A 19,012-nucleotide genomic window follows, 5' to 3' on the forward strand; every position below is an offset into this window, starting at 1 on the left:
CCACTACAGTGAAATTAAAAATATAATTTATGTACGACTAGGAAGATGAAATTTTGAAGAAGAGCAAGGCTTTAAAGTCTTCTGCTTTTGGAGGATTTTGGCACAAAAGTGCTTTTAAACACCAGAAAGAAGAAAATGTATTAAATTCACTTTAATTACTTTTTTACATTGATACGTTTAAAACATCATTTTGCTGCTCTTAATGATACCAACATAAATCATAATCATTACTTTACTCTATTAAATCAGCGCCTGATATGTTAGTGAGTCTTCTTTCCTCCAAAACCCAAAACCACGCTGTTGTAAGATGTGGCTTGGCATCGTCTTGCCGAAATAAGCAGGGGCGTCCATGATAACGTTGCTTGGATAGCTCTAAAACCTGTATGTACCTTTCAGCATTAATGATGCATTCACAGATGTGTAAGTTACCCATTCTTTGGCCACTAATACACCCCCATACCATCACACATGCTGCCTTTTACACTTTGCGTCCATAACAGTCCGGATGGTTATTTTCCTCTTTGGTCTGGAGGACACGACATCCACTATTTCCAAAAATAATTTGAAATGTGGACTTGTCAGACCTCAGAACACTTTTCCACTTTGCATCAGTCCATCTTAGATTAGCTTGGGCCCAGCGAAGCCAGCGGCGTTTCTGGGTGTTGTTGATAAATGGCTTTGGCTTTGCATTGTAGAGTTTTAACTTGCACTTACAGATGTAGCGACCAACTGTAGTTACTGACAATGGTTCTCTGAGGTGTTCCTGAGCCAATGTGGTGATATATTTTACATGCGGATGTCGTTTTTAGATGCGGTACCAGCAGATGGGTCAAAAAGTAATTTTAACACACACAAAAAAAGTATTTGTAACAGTAACAATTACTTAATTTAGTAGTAAAGCGACAATAAATAAGTGTAAACAGTAACAATAGCAATTACAATGACAACAGTAATGGTAACAGTGTTTCGAACAATAACAGTAACTGGAATGATAATAATAACTGTGTTGTAAAAGTAACACAAGGAGTAACAATAACTAACTAAAAATAGCTAACTGCAACATGAACAGTAAAAATAAGAATTACTAACTGTAACGGTTACTGTAACTGTAGCTGCAGCTACAACAATATCAGTAATCACAGTACATGTAACAGTTTTAACAGTACAAAGTAACAGTAACACAACTAATGTAGCAATAATCAAAAGTAGCAGCAATTGTAACGGTAACATTTGACACTAACTAACTGTAAACCGTAATTATAACAGCGGGTGCAACTCCATCAGTAACAGCACGTGTAACAGTAATAGTAACTGTAACTGTGGTTTTAACGGTAACAGTAACTGGAACATTAACATTAGCAATAACAGCAACAATAAAAACAACAAAATTATTTGTAACTTTAACAATACCTAAATGTAACAGTAACAGTCAAAGTTAAAAATAACGGTAAACAATAAGAGTAAATGTTTAATAAATAAATACAGTAAATAGTAACTGTTACAGTGTTAACAGTGAAAGTGACTAAAACACTAACAACTAACTAACAGTAACAACTAAAACAAAAGTATCTGTAACTTTAACAATACCTAAATGTAACAGTAACAGTGAAACTAACTGTAAACAATAATAGTAAATGTATAATAAACACAAATATAGTAAACAGTGACTGTTACAGTGTTGTTAACAGTAAAAGTAACTAAAACAGTAACAATAACTAACCGTAACAACAACAGTAACTGTAACTGCAGCGGTACAAGTAAAAGTAACTAAATGTAGCAATAAATGATAAATGGGTTGTACTTGTATAGCGCTTTTCTACCTTCAAGGTACTCAAAGCGCTTTGACACTACTTCCACATTTACCCATTCACACACACATTCACACACTGATGGAGGGAGCTGCCATGCAAGGCGCCAACCAGCACCTATCAGGAGCAAGGGTGAAGTGTCTTGCTCAGGACACAACGGACGTGACGAGGTTGGTACTAGGTGGGATTTGAACCAGGGACCCTCGGGTTGCGCACGGCCACTCTTCCACTGCGCCACGCCGTCCCAACTGTAACCAACTGTAACGATAACAGTAATGGTAACAGTAACTGTAACAGTATTTTCAGGTGTGAAAGTAACTGTGACAGTATGTGTAACTATAGCCGAGAGGGACAAGCGGTAGGAAATAAATGCATGGGAGCAGTAACAAGATTTAAATGTAGCAATAACCAAGTAGACAGATACCAGTAACTTCTAAATGAACAGTAACAGTAACAATAACTTGAACTGCGAAAAGTAATTGTATTAATAATAACAGTACAGTAACTGTAATGCTGCTTGTTACAGTAACAGTAACTGGATCTGTTAGGAAAGTAAAAGTAACAAAAACAGATTTTGTAAGAATACCAGTAATTGCAATAATTAGTGTAACTGTAACTGTTTAACAGTAATGACAGTAATGAGTTATAAATAGTAAGTAAATACATGCTTTTTGTGATGCGCATTATTTAAATATTACACTTTTTCATAAAGACACTCCTCGGTCCCGGGGCCCCACATTCTGTCAACGGGGCCCCAAGAATCAGCTGCAGGTGTTATAGTGAAGTGAAGCGTAACAAAGTGAAGCATCAACAACATGCAGTGCTTAAAAACTCCACTGGAGGGCGCCAGCGGACTGAAACAGCAGTGTGTGCTTACATTTAATCACCTTTATTTACCTTTATACACCTTTATTAACATTTGTTCACCTTCATTCACATTTATTCAACTTTATCCACTATTATACACATGTATTCACTTTATACACATGTATTCACCTTTATCCTTATTTATTCACCTTTATTCACATTTTTGTTTACCTTTATTAATCTTGATTCAACTTTATTCACCTTTTTTCACATTTATTCACATGTATTTACCTTTATTCTAATTTTTTCACATTTATTCACCGTTGTTCACATTTATTTACCTTTACTCAACCTTTATTCACATTTATTCACCTGTATTCAGTTATTCACCTTTATTCGCATTTATTCACCATTATTCACATTTATTCACCTTTATTCACCTTTATTCACCTTATTTACCTATATTCACATTTATTTACCTTCATTCACATTATTTCACATGTATTTACATGTATTCAACTTTAAGTTTTCCCACATTTATTCACATTCATTCACATTTAATTACATTTATTCAGATTTAGCGTCTTCAAATATTATATATATATTTACCATGGAAAAAAAACAATCGCCACGGCGACTGCATTCTGTTGACATTCCTTTGTAAATATTACACCGCCTCCTTCTCTCCTATCCTCCATCCTCCTCCTGCACATATACTCCGCCCCCTCGCAAACACACACACACACACACACACACACACACACACACACACACACACACACACACACACACACACACACACACACACACACACACACACACACACACACACACACACACACACACTTCTCACTCTTCTCCCACTGTCAGTGTCAGCGTGGAGATGTGGAGAGTCCTTCTGTGCTTCTGTCTTCTTCTCAGACACAATTCATCTGAGGAAGGTAAGAAGAGAACTAACTTTGCACTTTATGCTGCTTGAGTGTTTGCATTTATTTTGTGAAGGATAGGGAAAGAAGTGTGTGTGTGTGTGTGTGTGTGTGTGTGTGTGTGTGTGTGTGTGTGTGTGTGTTCTTATATTTCTACCCGTCTTGAGACATCAACAAGGAAAAGTAGCTTCCATATGAGGAGGTGTGAACAAGTTAGGACATAAATCATGGTCTCAAAACTGAAAACCATTGCATCTAATAGAGAGACAAACACCAGAGTCCGTGAACATTGCTCCAAAGTCAGGATTTTTTTTTGTGTATACAAAAGTAAACATTGACAGGTGAAAAAATACATAAATAAATATGTATATAGAGACATGCTGTAATAACTTGAAGTAAATAATGAAGATTAAAAACCAATTAGAAAAGAAAAAAATAATAATTACTAAAAGCAGTCCTTTTCTCACAATGTGTCGACTTTTTTCTTATAAAATTGGGAACAATTTCTCAAAATCTTTCTGCTCCTGTAATATTGCAATATTTCCTCGTAAAATGATTGCTTTTTCATGTAAAATTATTACTTTTTAATGCAAAATGGTGACATTTGTCATGTACAATTCTGACTTTTATTACAATATTGCCAATTTATGTGTTGTTCTTGTAAAACTGTGACTAACTTTTGACTTTTGTCATCATTTTGCAGAGTGAATTTCCGATTATTGTTATAATATTGCCAAAATGTTTACAGTTTTCTTCTAAAACTGTGACTTTTGTCGGGTAAAATTACATCCTTTTCAAAGAAATTGCCAACATTTGAAGCTTTTGTTGTAAAATTGCGACTGTTATTGAGTGAAATTCCAACTTTTATCATAATATTGCACAAATGTTCAGTTTTATTTGTAAAATTTTAACTTGCGTTGAGTAAAATGTGGATTCATATTATAATACTGCTAAATTCCAACTAATTTTTCACAACATATTTTATATTTGCATAGTATGTGTATATTATTAATGTTGTAAATACACATCTTTATATATCTAGAAAGGCTGGTCCTAAAGTGGGAGGCATTTTTCTCAGGTCTCAAGATGGTCAGAAATACTCAAGTGTGTGTGTGTGTGTGTGTGTGTGTGTGTGTGTGTGTGTGTGTGTGTGTGTGTGTGTGTGTGTGTATTCTTGTATTTCTACCTTTTTGATACATCAACAAGGAAAAGTAACTTCCATATGAGGAGGTGTAAACAAGTGAGGACATAAATCATAGTCCCAATACTGAAAACCATTGCATCTAATAGAGAGACAAATACCAGAGTCTGTGAACATTGCTCCAAAGTCAGGATTTTTTGTTGATTTAACATGCATATAAAAGTAAACATTGACAGGTGCAAATAAAAATGTATATGGAAACATGCTGTAATAACTTGAAGTAAATATTTATGATTAAAAAACAATTACAAAAAAAACCGCAGTCTTTTTCTCACAATGTGTCAACTTTTTTTTTTTATAAAATTGGAAACCATTTCTCACATTCTTTCTGTTTCTATAATATTGCAATATTTTCTCGTAAAATTATTACTTTTTCATGTGAAATTAGTTTTTTTAATACAAAATAGTGACATTTGTCATGTAAAATTCAGACCTTTATCACAAAACTGCCAATTTTTGTGTTCTTGTAAAACAGTGAAATTCTTTGGAGTAAAATTATGACTTTTGTCATCATTTTGCCGAGTGAAATTCCGATTATTGTTGTAATATTGCCAACATTTTTACAGTTTTCTTATAAAATTGTGACTTTTGTCCAGTACAATTTTGACACTTTTTATAAAAATGCCAAAATTGTACGCTTTTTCGCGTAAAATTGTGACTGTTATTGAGTAAAAATCCAACTTTTATCATAATATTGCACACATGTTCAGTATTTCTTGAAACATTTTGATTTGCATTGAGTAAAATGACGACTTTTATTATAACACTGCCAAAATCCTGAATTTTTCTTGTGAAACTGTGACCTTTTTCTTGGAAAATTCCAACTAATTTTTCACAACAAGCTTTTTTATATTTACATAGAATGTATATATTATTAATGTTGTAAATACACATCTTTTTATACCTAGAAAGGCTGGTCCAAAAGAGGGAGGCATTTTTCTCAGGTCTCAAGAAGGTCAGAAGTACAAGAACGTGTGTGTGTGTGTGTGTGTGTGTGTGTGTGTGTGTTCTTGTATTTCTACATTTTTGAGACATAAAAAAGGAAAAGTAGCTTCCATATGAGGAGGTGTGAACAAGTTAAGACATAAGTAATGGTCCCAATACTGAAAACCATTGCATCTAATAGAGAGACAAATACCAGAGTCCGTGAACATTGCTCAAAAGTCAGGATTTTTTGTTGATTTAACATTCATACAAAAGTAGGTGCAAATTAAAATAAGTATGTATATAGAAACATGCTGTAATAACTTGAAGTAAATAGTGAGGATTAAAAAAAACAAGTACAAAAACATATCTATATATTATTAATGTTGTAAATACACATCTTTATATGTCTAGAAAGGCTGGTCCTAAAGAGGGAGGCATTTTTTCAGGTCTCAAGAAGATCAGAAATACACACACACACACGCACACATTGGTGTGATGTGTTTAAATGTGCAAAAGAGTTGAAGGATGCTCAAGTGAGATTCTTGCGAGACAGATGAGAGTGGGCCGATTTGACAAATCTCAACTATATTTGAATGACTCATATATATATATATATATATATATATATATATATATATATATATATATATATATATATATATATATATATATATATATATATATATATATATATATATATATATATATATATATATATATATATATATAAATTATTATTTTTTGACCACTCCTCTTGACAAACTTGGTGCAGTTCAGTTAAATGTGTCGGTTTTCTGACATGGACTTGTTTCTTCCGCATTGGTTTTTAAGCCTTTAAAAAAAAAAAAAAAAAAAAAAGCATCAACCCTCTGTGGTACCCTCAGGGGGTCAGGGAGAGTGTTCCACAGGCTGAGAGCGGCGGAGCAGAAAGCCCGATCATCTGACCACAGAACTTTCCCCCAGAAGGTCTTATTGTTGTCCATGTGATGTCCGATGAAACAAAAATGGAGCCGTTTGGCCACAAAACCCAGCAACATGTTTGGAAGCGAAAACTAAATTGGAAAGTAAGCGCCCTCCAAGGATATGTGTCAACAATAATAGTAGTAGTAATAGATTTTATTTGTAAAAAAGCACTTTACATTGAGCAAACAACCTCAAAGTGTTACAATGTATTTAAAAAAATTAAATAAAAAACGATTGTAGCTGAGATAGGCACCAGCACCCACCGTGACCCCAAAGGGAATAAGCGGTAGAAAATGGATGGATGGATAATAAAAATAAATAGAAATAAAAACAAGAACAAGCACGCATATATATATATAAAAAAAGGGGTTTTAAGCCGTTTTTAAAAGCATTCACAGTCTGTGGTGCCCTCAGGTGGTCAGGGAGAGCGTTCCACAGACTGGGAGCGGCGGAGCAGAAAGCCCGGTCTCCCAATGTTTGTAGCTTTGTCCTCTGAGGCTGGAGGAGGGTGGGCATTTGATAACTGGTGTGATGTGAATGATGCAAACCGCCTCTTTAAGCAGTACTTTGACCACATTTGTGGTAAAAAAGACGGTTTATTGGCGTGGACAAGACGGGAGGTCCGTAAGGTTGTGTGGGACTGTGAGTTGTCAGAGTGGGGAGCAGATGGTGTGGAGTCAGGGTGAGAGGGAGTGGATACTCACTTTGTTCACCCGCAATAAAGCTGTACTTAATATTTCAGTGACCCAATAGCGAGAGCTCAGTCTGGACAAGTTGTCTGCGGAATTGAACCATCACTTCTGGAGGATTGTCTGTGGAGTTAAATTGTCTTTTTTATACGAAAGCTTTTTTGTTGACAATGAGTTTATGGAACCGAGTTTTTTGCATTTGAATTTTGAAAAATGATTTTTTTTTACATCAAAATATGTAACCAATTTAATTTTATTTTATTTTATTTTATGTTTTTTAGTAAAATGTGTTTGAAAATTCAGTGTAGAAAAAAAATCAGTGTAAAAAATCAGTGTATATAAATTCAGTGTATAATAATTTGTGTAAAAAATTCGGTATTTTAAAGTTCAGTGTTTTAAAATTCAGGGTAAAAAAAAATAATCATAAAAATTGTGTGTCAAAAAAATTAAGTGTAAAAAAAAATATGTGTAAAAAATGCAGTATTTTAAATTTATTGTTCTAAGATTCAGTATAAAAAAAAATCTGTGTAAAAAAATTTCAATCCATCAAAATGATGTGTTAAAACAATTCGGTGTTTTAAAATGTTTTGTAAAAAAATGCAGTATTTTATAAAGTTCAGTGTTTAAAAAATTAAGCTTAAAAAAAATTATGTTAAAAATCAAACCATAAAAATTCTGTGTCAAAAGAATTCAGTGTAAACAAGTCAGTGTTTTACATTTTTGTGTAAAAAAAATGAAAAAAATACAGTATTTTAAAGTTCAGTGTTTTAAAATTAAGTGTATAAAAATTTGTGTGAAAAAAATAATAATCCATGCATAAAAATTCAGTGTTAAAACAATTCAGTGTAAAACTTTCAGTGTTTTAAAATTCAGTGAAAAAAAATGCAGGTTTTTAATTCAGTGTTTTAAAGTTCCGTGTATAAAAATTTAGTGTGAAAAAAAATCGATGCATAAAAATTCTGTTTTAAAACAATTCAGAGTAAAAATGTTCTTGTTTTAAAATTCAGTGTTTTAAAATTTAATGTAAAAAATTCAGTGTTAAAAAGATTAAGTAATTTAAAATTCATCGTTTTAAATTTCAGTGTTTAAAAAAATCAGTGTAAAAATTTCACTTCATAAAAAAAATCTGTGTAAAATAATAATGTATAAAAATGGAATGTTAAAACAATTCAGTGTAAAAAAACAAGTGTTTTAATGTTTAATGTAACAAATTCAGTATTTAAAAATTCAGTGTTTTAAAGTTCATTATAAAAAAACGCAGTATTTTAAAGTTCAGTGTTTTAAAATTCAGTGTAAAAAAAATAGTGTAAACAAATTCAAATCCATAGAAATTATGTGTTATATAAATTCAATGTAAAAAAGTCAGTGTTTTAAAATATTGTGTGAAAAAAAATGCATTATATAAAATTTTGCTGTTTTAAAATTCAGTTTATAAAAATTTGGTGTGAAAAAAATCAATGCATAAAAATTCAGTTTTAAAACAATTCAGTGTAAAAAGTCAGTGTTATAAAATTCTGTGTAAAAAATAGTGTTGAAAAAAATTCAGTAATTTAAATTTCATCATTTTAAAATTCAGTGCTAAAAATGTGTAAAAAAATTCAGTGTATAAATATTTAGTGTAAAAAATAAGTGTTTTAAAGTTCAATGTAACAAATTCAGTATTTAAAAGTTCAGTGTTTTAAAATTCATTGTAAAAAATGCAGTATTTTAAAGTTCAGTGTTTTAAAATTCAGTGTAAAAAAAAATTGTGTAAAAAAATTTAATCCATAAAAATTCCGTTATATAAATTCAATGTAAAAAATTCAGTGTATTAAAATGTTGTGTGAAAAAAATGCAGTATTTTAAGATTTACTGTTTTAAAATTCAGTGTCTAAAAAATTAGTGTGAAAAAAAATCAATGCATAAAAATTCAGTTTTAAATCAATTCTTTGCAAAAAGTTCAGTGTTTTAAAATTCAGTGTAAACAATACATTGTTAAAAAAAATCCAGTGATTTAAATTTCATCGTTTTAAAATTCAGTGTTAAAAAATGTGTGTGATAAAATCAGTGTAAAAAAAAATGCATAAACATTTTCTGTTAAAACAATTCAGTGTAAAATAATTTGTGTTTTAATGTTCAATGTAACAAAGTCAGTATTTTAAAATTCAGTGTTTTAAAATTCAGTGTATAAAACATCAGTGTTGATTACAGAAACATTCCTGCCACTTCATTGTATACAAGTCTTTTTTTTTAGACATTTCCACAAAATTTGACGTTTTCTTCGATTTATTGTCAACCAGAAAGTTTTGCTGCTGTCCTCCCTCTCACTATTAAAACACAACGTAACAAAATTTTAGTATATATTCATACTGTAGAGGTTGCCCCCTAGTGGGTTCCTTGGACCACCACACACTGCCACGAGAGCCCAGCTTTCAGAGTACAACACTGTTTTATTTCCGTTAAAGTCTGCAAGGGGTTTATTTTCCAGCAAAATGTATTTCCTTGCATCTTTTTCTCTCTCTCTCTGGCTGCCACTCCAACTCCAACCACGTGTCTCGTTCCGGCTGCTGCTAATAAAGGCAACAGGTGATTTAACAACAAGGCCCACCTGGGCCATCTACTCACCTGTTGCTGTCATCGAGGCCGGTCCTTGCACACGCCACGCCCCACACATACATTTCCCGACTATAACATCCTTTCATTTAATAAAACATGGACAGTGAGCCTAATGCACGTATTAATTCTGGTTGTGCTTACCGACCTCACGGCAATTTTATTTGGTACATGGTGTAATGATACCTGTGGCCGGGAGATGGCAGTCGCCTATAAGAGATACGTGTGGACTGCAGGGTGACGCCTGGTCAATAACCAGGGGACGGCGTGGCGAAGTTTGGAGCAACCTGAGGGTTCCTGGTTCAATCCCCACCTTCTACCATCTTAGTTCCGTTGTGTCCTTGAGCAAGACGCTTCACCCTTGCTCCCGATGGGTCCTGGTTGGCGCTTTGCATGTGTGTGTGAATGGGTGAATGTGGAGATAGTGTCAAAGCGCTTTGAATTCCTTAAAAATGTAGAAAAGTACACAAGTATAACCCATTTTTACCATTTTTTTTTGTATCATAAATGTTACCAGCAAGTACCCGTGGGCAAGCAACACAAAAAGTTGAAATTTCATTGACAATAGAAAACGTTACACGTCGCGCTCAGGAATTTTTCAAAATTTGCAACGTTGGTAAGCTACGAAGCCACACCACTGGATGGATTGTCGGAGAAATATGACTACGTTAGTCAGACGTACTGTGCTTCAACATACGAGTATTATTACGATGTGTGTGTATAAGAACCCCAAAAATGCACCTATTAGTAGACAATATAAGGTGTTTTGGTTAGCAATGTTATGCAAAATTTTTTTTTTTTTTTTTAAATTCTTACCTTTTGGTACCTGCTGATGTGTATTTGGGATCTGCATAAGTATCCCTCATTGAAGTCAATAAGCACCTTCCTTCTTTGTCTCTGTCCTCTCATCGTGGGGCATTCATTCATTCATTCATTCATTTTACTCATTCACATGGAAGTGCCAAAAACTACCGGGACGACAGAGACGCCGGGGAGAAGACGCTGTCGAAGTGGAGGCACGTAAACGAGACCGCCCTGTGAAACATAATCTTCGCCCCATTTTCATTGTATGACCCGTTTAATGCGCCTTATAATGCGGTGCGCCCTATGGTCCGAATAGTACGGTATATATTTCGGCGAGGGATCTAAATGACATTTCACTACCTCCGCGTTTGATGTCGTAGACCAACAGGTTGCATAACCGCAGAGAGTTCCTGAATTATTTAGCTCCGTAAGTGCGGTGACATTCTCTTCTGAAGGTCACGTGGGTTAACAAGCTCCGGGCGCCTTGCTTAATGAGGCTGAGGGACGCCCCCTCCAATTGGGTGTGCAAAGATGCATTTTCGAGACGGGGCTATTCCATTTTTCCCAACGCTTTGAACCCTGCGGCTGATAAGGTGGTGCGACAATTTCATGGATTTTTCTGCAAATAGTCAAAAAAACTAAACAAAATTAAAGCTGCAAGCAGCGATGGACGGGACCCCTTGGGCTGGTAGAAGAGGTAGAAGATGGATGGATGGATTATTACACTGAGAAAAAGTTGTATACACGTGCTATGCATGAGTCTCAGTTGTAAATAGGCTTGAGCATTTTATCAGGACGCCTTGGTGCCATTTTGAGACTCTAATGCATTGTGAACATAGTGGAGCTTTTGTATTGAAGGGGGAGTAGCAAACTTCCTGTTGATTTTAGCTGGACGTGGTGAGTGTATGAAATATGGGTCTTAGTGAGACCTACATTGAGGTTTTTGTTTCATGTGTGTATTACATTTGTAATGGGGGGAGGAAGCAGTTTAGTCAGAGCAGGAAGCGGCCATCTTGTGACAGCAGGAGTGCACCAGCACCAGGCACCGGTTCTTTGGGGGGTCATAAAATCCAAACCGGAGTAGTAATTAAAACTATTTCATCGACTTTTAATCAGAAGGGTTCAATCTTTCTTCTGTGTTTATTTGAAAGCGAAACGACAAACGGCTTCAGAGGAGATAATGTTTGAAGAAAAAAGCAACATTTTTTAGCCAACTTTTGTATTGAAGGGGGGATTGCAAACTTCCTGTTGATTTTAGCTGGGGGGTGTGAATGTAGGAAATATAGGTCTAACTGAGACCTACATATAGGTTTTTGTTTCATGTTTCTACAACGTTCCTACTGGAAGTTATAGGCAGTTTTGTCTGTGTTTTCCTCCTTGGGTGCGCTAGAGCGCAATTTTGAGTTTTGGGATTTGGTTTTTTGATTAGATCGCAATTTTCGCCAGACCTAATGTGTGTGTCAAATTTGGTGGTTTTGAAGCATGTTAAGGGGGTCAAATTACAGCTCAAAGAGGCGGCGGAATAATAATAAAGAATAATAATAATAAAACCTTAGAAATTCAATAGGGTCCTCTGTTCCAAAGGGACATTCGGTCCCTAACAAGCAAATAAACTGAAAAGGTGTGTTATTTTTGGGCTATGGCGCCACCTTTTGGACGTATTCGCTCACTTCAGGCGCTGCAGTGTCCTTCCTTTTTGTGCTTTCAACCGGAAGTAGACGTGCCATTCCGTCTTCCGGCCGTCCATTGCGTTTCTACTCATGTGGACCCTCTATTCAGCACTCCGAGCAACGTTTGTGAGTTTTACAATATACTAAAACAATTCATACTTGCTAAACCCTCCTGTTGGAATAATTTTATCCAAGTCATCACAAAAAGTTTGTGTTGAAAGGAGATCCCAGCGAGAAAGCAAAAACATGTCTTTGAACCTACCAAGAAGAAGGCTTGTAAAACTCCACTGGGGGGGGGGGGGGGCAATATGAAGGTGTTTGTGAAGTAAATTATAATTATATAGCGCTTTTCTCTAGTGACTCAAAGCACTTTTACATAGTGAAACCCAATGTCTAAGTTACATATTATCCACCCTAGGTGGGTAAAGTGTCTTGCCCAAGGACACAACGGCAGTGACTAGGATGGCGGAAGCGGGGATCGAACCTGGAACCCTCAAGTTGCTGGCACGGCCGCGCTTCCAACTGAGCTACACCGTCCCAAGGTGTTTCTGTTTCTTTCATGTTTTGTAATCAACAGAAAGATATTGTCTGACCTAAGAACTACGAAGCGGGGAGGAAGCAGGGCCTGACTCCCCTCCAGGCACCGCTTTTTGAACTCTTTTACGAACCTCTTTTCAACTCTTTTACGACCTCTTTTTGGAACCTTTTTGAACTGTTTTGTAATCAAAAGCAACGGATATTTATGACCCCGTGTCCCTTTGGAAGCCGCTGTTGCCATGCGGTCAGGGAAGGTCCAAATAAAAGGAGGAAGCGTGCAATCTTTTGGCAGAGCGTGATGACCCCGTACAACGGTACGGATGTCACACGTTTCTCCTTACTAAGCCGAAATGAGTTCTGTCTCTGTTTGATTCCTTGCTTCTTGTCCTGTTTGATAGATGTTGTCAGTGTTCGAACATGACACTTCCATGTGAGATGTCGGTCGGAGTGTTTTCACGCGTCACGTCGGTAAATGAGCAGCTCACGGGAGGAAAGAGAGGAGTGTCGTTAGCATTAGCCGATATGCTAACACGTCAACGAGTGTTAGAATCATTTTTTTTGTTCCACAAATTCACCAAAACGTCAGTGTGGCGTTTTTGAGTCTGTTTAGCTGATTGGTAAACGAGCTTGCGCAGCTAGTGGGTCAATGATGGCTTCTGTTTTGTTTGATCAGCCGTTTTACTGCCTTGTTGCAGACCCCATTTGGAAACAATTAAGGTATTTAAATAGACATTTAAAGAATATATATTTGGTTTTTAACTAATATCACAAAGTACATATCTGTGGCTTATAGTCAGGTAATATATATATAGTCGGGAAATTAAGGTATATGATAACCTATAAAACAAAAAACTAAATATTGCATATATTTTAAAAATACTCAAACAATTTTAGATTAAAACAAATATTACATTAAAACAATATAAAATAACCAACAAATGGAGTAGCTTTGCAAAGTAATGTAAGAGCATTTACCGTTGAGAGACAAGCTGCTTCACTGTCAAACACACCATCAGGAGCTTCTGCATATTTTCTTCATAGTATTTCAAAATCCTCATCTGGCGCTACGGACTCATCCTGTTTCAGTACGGTGCAAACCAGCCGTGCTGCGCTCCGACTCAATCACCAAGTTGGTGAGCTACATGTTCCGCCATGTTTTTTTGATGATTTATGTCTTTAATTCGATGAATTTCATCCATTTCTTTGTCTCAGCACCGTCCTTCACGAACACTTTCCTTATTGACCATGCTTGGAAAAACAATCAATCAATCAATGTTTATTTATGTAGCCTTAGATCACAAGTGTCTCAAAGGGCTGCACAAGCCACAATCACATCCACGGTACAGAGCCCACATAAGGGCAAGGAAAAACTCACCCCAATGGGACGTCAGTGACATTGACTATGAGAAACCTTGGAGTGGACCGCATATGTGGGCAACCCCCCTCCTCTAGGGGAGACCGAAAGCAATGGGCATCAAGCGGGTCTGATATAATATTGTGAAAGTCCAGTCCATAGTAGATCCAACATAACAGTGAGAGTCCAGTCCATAGTGGATCCGATATAGTAGCGAGAGTCCCGTCCATAGTGGAGCCAGCAGGAGACCATCCCAAGCGGAGACGGGTCAGATGTCCCCAACCGATGCACAGGCGAGCGGTCCACCCCGGGTCCCGACTCTGGACAGCCAGCACTTCATCCCTGGCCACCGGACCTGTGTCCCACCCCCCTGCCCCCCTCCACAACGGAGAGGGGGGCAGAGGAGAAAAGAAAAGAAACGGCAGATCAACTGGTCTAAAAAGGGGATATATTTAAAGGCTAGAGTATACAAATGAGTTTTATGATGGGACTTAAATGCTTCTACTAAGTTGTGCACATTTCCAGCTAGCGGGGCAAGACCGGTCTTACGGACGAAAAAGTCTTAAAACCGTACCACCGACCGTTACTTCCTTTCTCGGTCTGGTTACCACCGTTGTTGGCGCCGGTGCCGTCTTGGAATTCAGTTCCTGTACACAGGAGTTGGAACAAAGCCAGTAAAACCCAGCTCATGAGAGCCTTACATTTGTTTAAAGAAATACTGGAGCCTTTTTCCGAGGAAACAACTTCAACCGCTGATTACAGAGACATTTCCCGTTTATTATTCATGGATTTCATGATGGAATTCTGTTGTTTGGGCTCAGCGAGGACACGCAGGAAAGATGCGAACCACAGTGAGGGCGGACTTTGATGGCGGATGTTTGTTGTTGTTCGTGGTTATTTACTTAGGAGTGTTCTGTGGACCTGTGTCAATATCCCCGGCGATTCAGTGTGGACTGAGTACAATGGGGTCCATCCCAACCGTCTTCCGGGGCGTGTACTTGGTAGTGGAAGACTCCGGCGCTTTGTAGCTGTTGTTGACGAAGGTGGGACTGATATCACTTTCTACCGTCAAAGTCTTTGGTCAACAGTGGTTTCTGGCGTCCGAGAACCCCTGTCAGCATCCGTCCATCATATCTTAAGAGTCTAGCAGGCATCTCTCCTCTTCAGCCATAACCACTGACTACTCTTCAGTTTTACAGTCCTTGTTGCAACAAATCCCTTACATCCAACCTTTACCAGACAGACCGTCACTCTTCAACCTCTTTGTTCAGCCTAGACTGTGGGGCTTTGTTGTTGTTGTTGATATACGTAGGTTGGACTGACATGACTCGAGTTATTTTTCTATCGTCCAAGTCTTTGGCCGGCTCAGCAGTGATTTCTGGCGTTCTAGAACTAATCCCCATCAGCATTAGTCCGTCATACAGTGTCTTTGAATCCAGCAGGGTTAACTCCTCTTCAGCCATAAGCACTGACTACTCTTCAGTTCTACAGTCCTTGTTGCAACAAATCCCTTTCATCCAACCTTTACCAGACAGACCGTCACTCTTCAGCCTCTTTGTTCAGCTTACACTGTGGCGTTTTGTTGTTGTTGTTGTTGATATAGGTTGGACTGACATGACTCGGGTTACTTTTCTACCGTCCAAGTCTTCGGTCATCTCGGCAGGGGTTTCTGGCGTCCTACAACTAACCCCCGTCAGCATCAGTTCATCATACAGTGTCTTAGAGTCCAGTAGGGATAACTCCTCTTCAGCCATAACCACTGACTACTCTTCAGTTCTACAGTTCTTGTTGCAAAAATCCCTTACATCCAACCTTTACCAGACATACTCTCACTCTTCAGCCTCTTTGTTCAGCCTAAACTGTGGCGCTTTGTTGTTGTTGTTGACGAAGGCTGGACTGATATCACATTCTACCGTCCAAGTCTTTGTTCGGCTCATCAGTGGTTTCTGGCGTCCTTGAACTAACCCCCGTCAACATCAGTTCATCATACAGTATCTTAGAGTCCAGCAGGGATAACTCCTCTTCAGCCATAACCACTGACTACTCTTCAGTTCTACAGTTCTTGTTGCAAAAATCCCTTACATTCAACCTTTACCAGACATACTCTCACTCTTCAGCCGCTTTGTTCGGCCTAGACTCTGGCACTTTGTTGTTGTTGTTTTTTGCGAAGATTGGACTGATATCACTTTCTACCTTTTAAGTCTTTGGTCGGCTCAGCAGTGGTTTCTGGCGTCCTAGAACCAACCCCCGTCAGCATCAGTCTGTCATATCTTAGAGTCCAGCAGGGATCTTTCCTCTTCAGCCATAACCACTGACTACTCTTCAACTCTACAGTCCTTGTTGCAACAAATCCTTTTCATCCAACTTTTACCAGACAGACCGTCACTCTTCAGCCTCTTTGTTCAGCCCTCGACTCCGGCGCTTTGTTGTTGTTGTTGATATAGGTTGGACTGACATCGCTCGGGTTACTTTTCTACCGTCCAAGTCTTCGGTCGGCTCATCAGTGGTTTCTGGCGTCCTTGAACTAACCCCCGTCAGCATCAGTTCATCATACAGTATATTAGAGTCCTGCAGGGATCTCTTCTCTTCAGCCATAACCACTGACTACTCTTCAGTTCTAAAGTTCTTGTTGCAACAAATCCCTTACATACAACCTTTAACAGACATATTCTCACTCTTCATTCTCTTTGTTCAGCCTAGACTCTGGCGCTTTGTTGTTGTTGTTGTTGTTTGCGAAGATTGGACTGATATCACTTTCTACCGTTCAAGTCTTTGGTCGGCTCAGTAGTGGTTTCTGGCGTCCTAGAACCAACCCCCGTCAGCATCAGTCCGTCATATCTTTGAGTCCAGCAGGGATCGTTCCTCCTCAGCCATAACCACTGACTACTCTTCAGTTCTACAGTCCTTGTTGCAACAAATCCCTTACATCCAACCTTCACCAGACACACCATCACTCTTCTGCCTCTTTGTTCAGCCTAGACTGTGGCGCTTTGTTGTTGTTGTTGAAGAAGGTTGAAGTGATATCACTTTCTACCGTCCAAGTCTTTGGTTGGCTCAGCAGTGGTTTCTGGCATCCTAGAACTAACCCACATCAGCATCAGTCCGTTATATCTTAAGAGTCCAGCAGGGATCTCTCCTCTTCAGCTATAACCACTGACTACTCTTCAGTTCTACAGTTCTTGTTGCAAAAATCCCTTACATCCAACCTTTACCAGACATACTCTCACTCTTCAGCCTCTTTGTTGGGCCTAGACTGTGGCGCTTTGTTGTTGTTGTTTTTGATGTAGGTTGGACTGACATCACTCGGGTTACTTTTCTACCGTCCAAGACTTTGGTCGGCCCAGCAGTGGTTTCTGGTGTCCTAGAACTAATTCTCTTCTTTTGTGTTTTTGCACCTGCGGTTCCCACACAAAGTTGCAACATTGTTTGTCAACACTGTCTGCTCTCATTTTCTCACACATTTTGACCCTCTGATGTTCTGTGTACCAAGACTCTGTCCTCCTCCTGTCTAGGCCTGCTGTCTGTGTTTGTGGTACACAGAACATCAATTTCCACACTTCTATTAGCCCCGGGTCAAGTGGACCCGGACATCTTTTATGTAATAGAAATGTTAAGGAGGCGGGGTGTATGGTGTGTGGTCATTAAATATGTATTCTGATATATGTTCTTCACAGAAAATGAGTCAAAGTCAGTAAGTCTTAGTCTGAAAAATTAATTAATTGTATCATTTTTCTTTTAATAAAAAAAATGAAAACGGGTCCCACAGACCCCGGACACCACGCAAGGGTTAAACATGGCTTGTGTGTATAAAAATGTGGGTATTTGTGGAGAAACAGCCCTCGACTTTGTGTCACTTGTCTGCTACCACAAGTAGCTCTCCTGTGTTGCAATAATAAATTGAGTATTTCAACAGAAGTCATCTTATTTTTTTCCCCTTTTTTATACTCTGGCATGTTTAAATTTTAAAGATTTCTAACCAAATATGGAATAATTTTCACAAAACTCTATGTTCCTACCTATTTTCCTAAGAGTACTCCATGTTTTAGTAAGAAATCCACATAAATCCAGCAAGTTGGTTGTGCCCCCTGGTAGATGTGTGACGTCAGCCCACATCCACCATCATCTACCAACCCAAAGCTGCCTCCAGGTCCGAAATTCCTCATCAACACTTTGGATTCTGGCCGAGAGAGCGTTGTCTTGTTTGTACTGCAAACACGGAGCCTTGACCTACCACCTGCTCCTCTCGCTGCATATTTGTGTGGTGTGACTCAAAAAGTTAGCTGAACCACGAGTGAACCCGAGACACCAACATGCTTATTTCTAGGGCAGAGCTAATTTGCATCCTCTTTCCTCGCTACGACTGTTGCCTTCCTGTCCGTGGTCGTGCGTAATGACGGTTTGGTGTTGGCCTCGTCCTCGGCTGACTGTCTGTGGGTGCAGCATCTGGAGCGGATCAAGGCCTGCCGGATGACTAAAACGCTCGCGAGGGTAGCAAGGACATTAGCAGGACATGTTTTGTAACTCTGTGTTAACGTTGGAACCCTTAACCCGGATACACAAGTCCCACTGGGTGAATACCTTTATCGATCACCACAAAATGATAATGGTAAATAGGATAAATAATGCACTGTATGTAGTACATACTTTTTTTGGCACCGACTGACTCCAGCTGTTCCTACCGGGCACTGATTCACGTGAAATCCAAACTACAAAACAAGGGGCTTGGCATTGTCT

The 19,012-nt window shown here is 38.0% G+C and overlaps 1 protein-coding gene across 1 annotated transcript in view; it reads left to right on the plus strand.

Annotated features, from left to right (window-relative positions):
- Positions 1 to 3,365: 3,365 nt before the first annotated feature.
- ephb6 (eph receptor B6) overlaps positions 3,366 to 19,012 on the plus strand; it is an 84,260-nt gene continuing 68,613 nt past the window's right edge. Inside the window, exon 1 of the mRNA XM_061915375.1 lies at positions 3,366 to 3,556. Within this exon, the coding sequence (XP_061771359.1) occupies positions 3,499 to 3,556 (58 nt within the window). The 5' untranslated portion in view covers positions 3,366 to 3,498. The remainder of the gene's footprint in view (positions 3,557 to 19,012) is intronic.

This window comes from Nerophis ophidion, linkage group LG11 (genome assembly GCF_033978795.1).
Source record: "Nerophis ophidion isolate RoL-2023_Sa linkage group LG11, RoL_Noph_v1.0, whole genome shotgun sequence".
Lineage (NCBI taxonomy): Eukaryota > Metazoa > Chordata > Actinopteri > Syngnathiformes > Syngnathidae > Nerophis > Nerophis ophidion.